At 55.9% G+C, this 2,345-nt stretch overlaps 1 protein-coding gene across 1 annotated transcript in view; it reads right to left on the minus strand.

The window, feature by feature from the left end:
• The window catches only part of VOLCADRAFT_92718 (uncharacterized protein), a gene marked incomplete at both ends in the record, with an annotated part of 17,552 nt that overhangs the window by 9,780 nt on the left and 5,427 nt on the right, over positions 1 to 2,345 (minus strand). Inside the window, 3 exons of the mRNA XM_002952081.1 lie at positions 242 to 403; positions 1,533 to 1,697; positions 1,949 to 2,304. Of these exons, the coding sequence (XP_002952127.1) occupies positions 242 to 403; positions 1,533 to 1,697; positions 1,949 to 2,304 (683 nt within the window). The remainder of the gene's footprint in view (positions 1 to 241; positions 404 to 1,532; positions 1,698 to 1,948; positions 2,305 to 2,345) is intronic.

The raw sequence follows: 2,345 nt of genomic DNA on the forward strand, positions 1-2,345 counted from the left end.
CGCCAACGGCACTCGTCGAAATACTCGTACCGGCGGCAGCGGCAGCGACGGTGACGGCGGTCCTGCCGTACGTACTATTGAGCACTGCCGACACTGCCGTAGTCGTCGTCATCGCCACCTGCGGCGCTACCGCCTGTCCTGCAGCAGCAGCAGCAGTCGCCGCTGCGGCCGCCGTCGCTTCCGGTTCCGCCGTCGCCGCCTCCGCCACGGAGGCGCCTAGATGCACCAGCAGCTGCCGTACCTTCTTCCAGGGAAGGAGCTGCAAAATATCTCCGCGGTCGGGTACCGGGTTCTCCCGGTGGGGGCGGGACGACCCGCCGCCGCCGCCGCCGCCGCCGCCGCCGACAGAGATGGTCTCTTCTGGGCTCTGATCAAACCAGGCGAAGGTGCCATCATTCAGAGCCTGTACGACAGCGGCGGTCAGCGGCAATGGTTTGTGACGGTTAAGCAGTTGTCAGTTGAAGTGCGTTACAAAAACGGAGAACGCGGAGGAGTGAGAGGATCCAAGCCATATATAAATGCCACAGGTAGTCGGCTTTTACGTACAACAAGTGCACAAGTGCACAAGTGATAACTTCTTTACTAAATATAACTGAAGGGGGGTTTATCACCACACCATCACATCACAACTAAGGGGAAAAACACATCAGCCAACACACCACAAATACCGATAAGAGATGGTTAACACGTGGATTAGGATTCCCACAACAGGAACCCCTGTAGTGTACGGAAGTCCCGAATTTGTGAGCTGGTTGGATGTTACATCGTTACATCGTTACGTTGAGCGACCGCGGGTACCTCTTTTTTTCCCACGCCTACGGGAAATTCGCAAAGGCTACAGAGGCTTGACTCTGCCGTAACGAGCTATCCACTGTATAATCGTTATAGATATAACTGTAGATTCACTGAGTGAAGCGAAATTTTCTTTCGCCAGGAGGTTTTCTGTGTGTATTTGCCGAGAGCGTACTCGGTCGTTGAATGTCGTTGGTGCGTACGGCTGGACCGTACAGGGCTAGTGTAAGTCGCAGGAGTAGTGCGACGGAAAGAGTAAACTTGTGAGTTCGTAGTGTAGCGTCAGAGAGCACTGCGCCAGGTTGCCGCTGCTGCGGCTTCTGACCGCCTATAGCCTTCAGCGTACAGCAGCAGAGTCGCTTCGGTAACCGGGCTCAACTCCCCTCTCCCACGGAAGCAAGGGGTCGCACATAAGATGCGTGGTTAGGGTTGCAGAGGTGGGTGCGCTCTCTTTCCCCTGGCCGCAGGTACCTCTCCGTCTGGACGACCACTAAGCGGTACGGCAGGTCTACTCAACAAAAACAATGTTTATATGTACCACCATTTTCCAAAGCGCAGCGCCGTCTCGCCGGCCTTCCCAAGGGCACAAGGAGCTTGAGGAAAAACATAAAAAACAGGCAATCAATTCAAATTCAAATTCTCTTTGGCAAGTCAATCCTTCGGCCCCCGAACACATCTTTAATATACATATATACACACACATACATACATGCATACACACAGAAACAAGCTCCGCTCACCTGCTGTACGACCTCCATCGGCTCCAGGGGAGATGGCGAGTACGGCAACGGCGACCCATTAACCCGATGTCGTACCATGGCTGCCAATACATCCACCGTCACCAGCGCGTCCGGCAGCGCCCGATGCTCGTCCCGACGAGGTATGTTGTACAGCTCCCGCAGGGACTTAGAAAAATTAGTTCAGATGATTATTCAAAAGCGGCGAAAAAAGGGTTGGTAAGCAGCTATTCGTTATTTAGTTCGTTAATTAGTTGTGTAGGAAGTTAAGTTAGGCCAGGGCTCCAGGGGCGTTTTGTCGTACTGCCATCCTTAAGCAAGTACGACTTACGACTGTCGAAGTTTATTTTCATTTTGACAGACACACGCCCCCACACACGGCGGCCCCAACCCCCATACACACACACACACGGTCTCACCTGCAGCTTGAAATCCCCTCCACCCCGACTCGACCACAACTTCCACCTCCTGGCAAGCCTTAAGCTATCCACCATACACCAGCTGTACGGTACCAAGCAGCCTTGCCTCGCCAACATCCGCGCCAAGAAAGGACTGTCGTACACTCGCAAGTTATGTCCCACGAGGGCGGGGCGGACGCCGCCGCCGGCGCGGCAGCGCTGATACAGCCAGCACAAGAAGGCGAGTGCCACCCAGGGCTCGCCAGGCGCGTGGAGGAGCATGTCGGGGGTGATGCCGGTGAGGGAAGTGACCCGTGGGTCCATCTGGACGGGGCGGCCGCGCCCGTTGGGATTCACGAGGGAGCTGAATGTGTCGCCTAGGGGCGGAATGGGGGGAAGGCGGGGGGGGGGCCGGGGG

This window comes from Volvox carteri (genome assembly GCF_000143455.1).
Source record: "Volvox carteri f. nagariensis unplaced genomic scaffold VOLCAscaffold_27, whole genome shotgun sequence".
In the NCBI taxonomy this organism is placed as follows: domain Eukaryota; kingdom Viridiplantae; phylum Chlorophyta; class Chlorophyceae; order Chlamydomonadales; family Volvocaceae; genus Volvox; species Volvox carteri.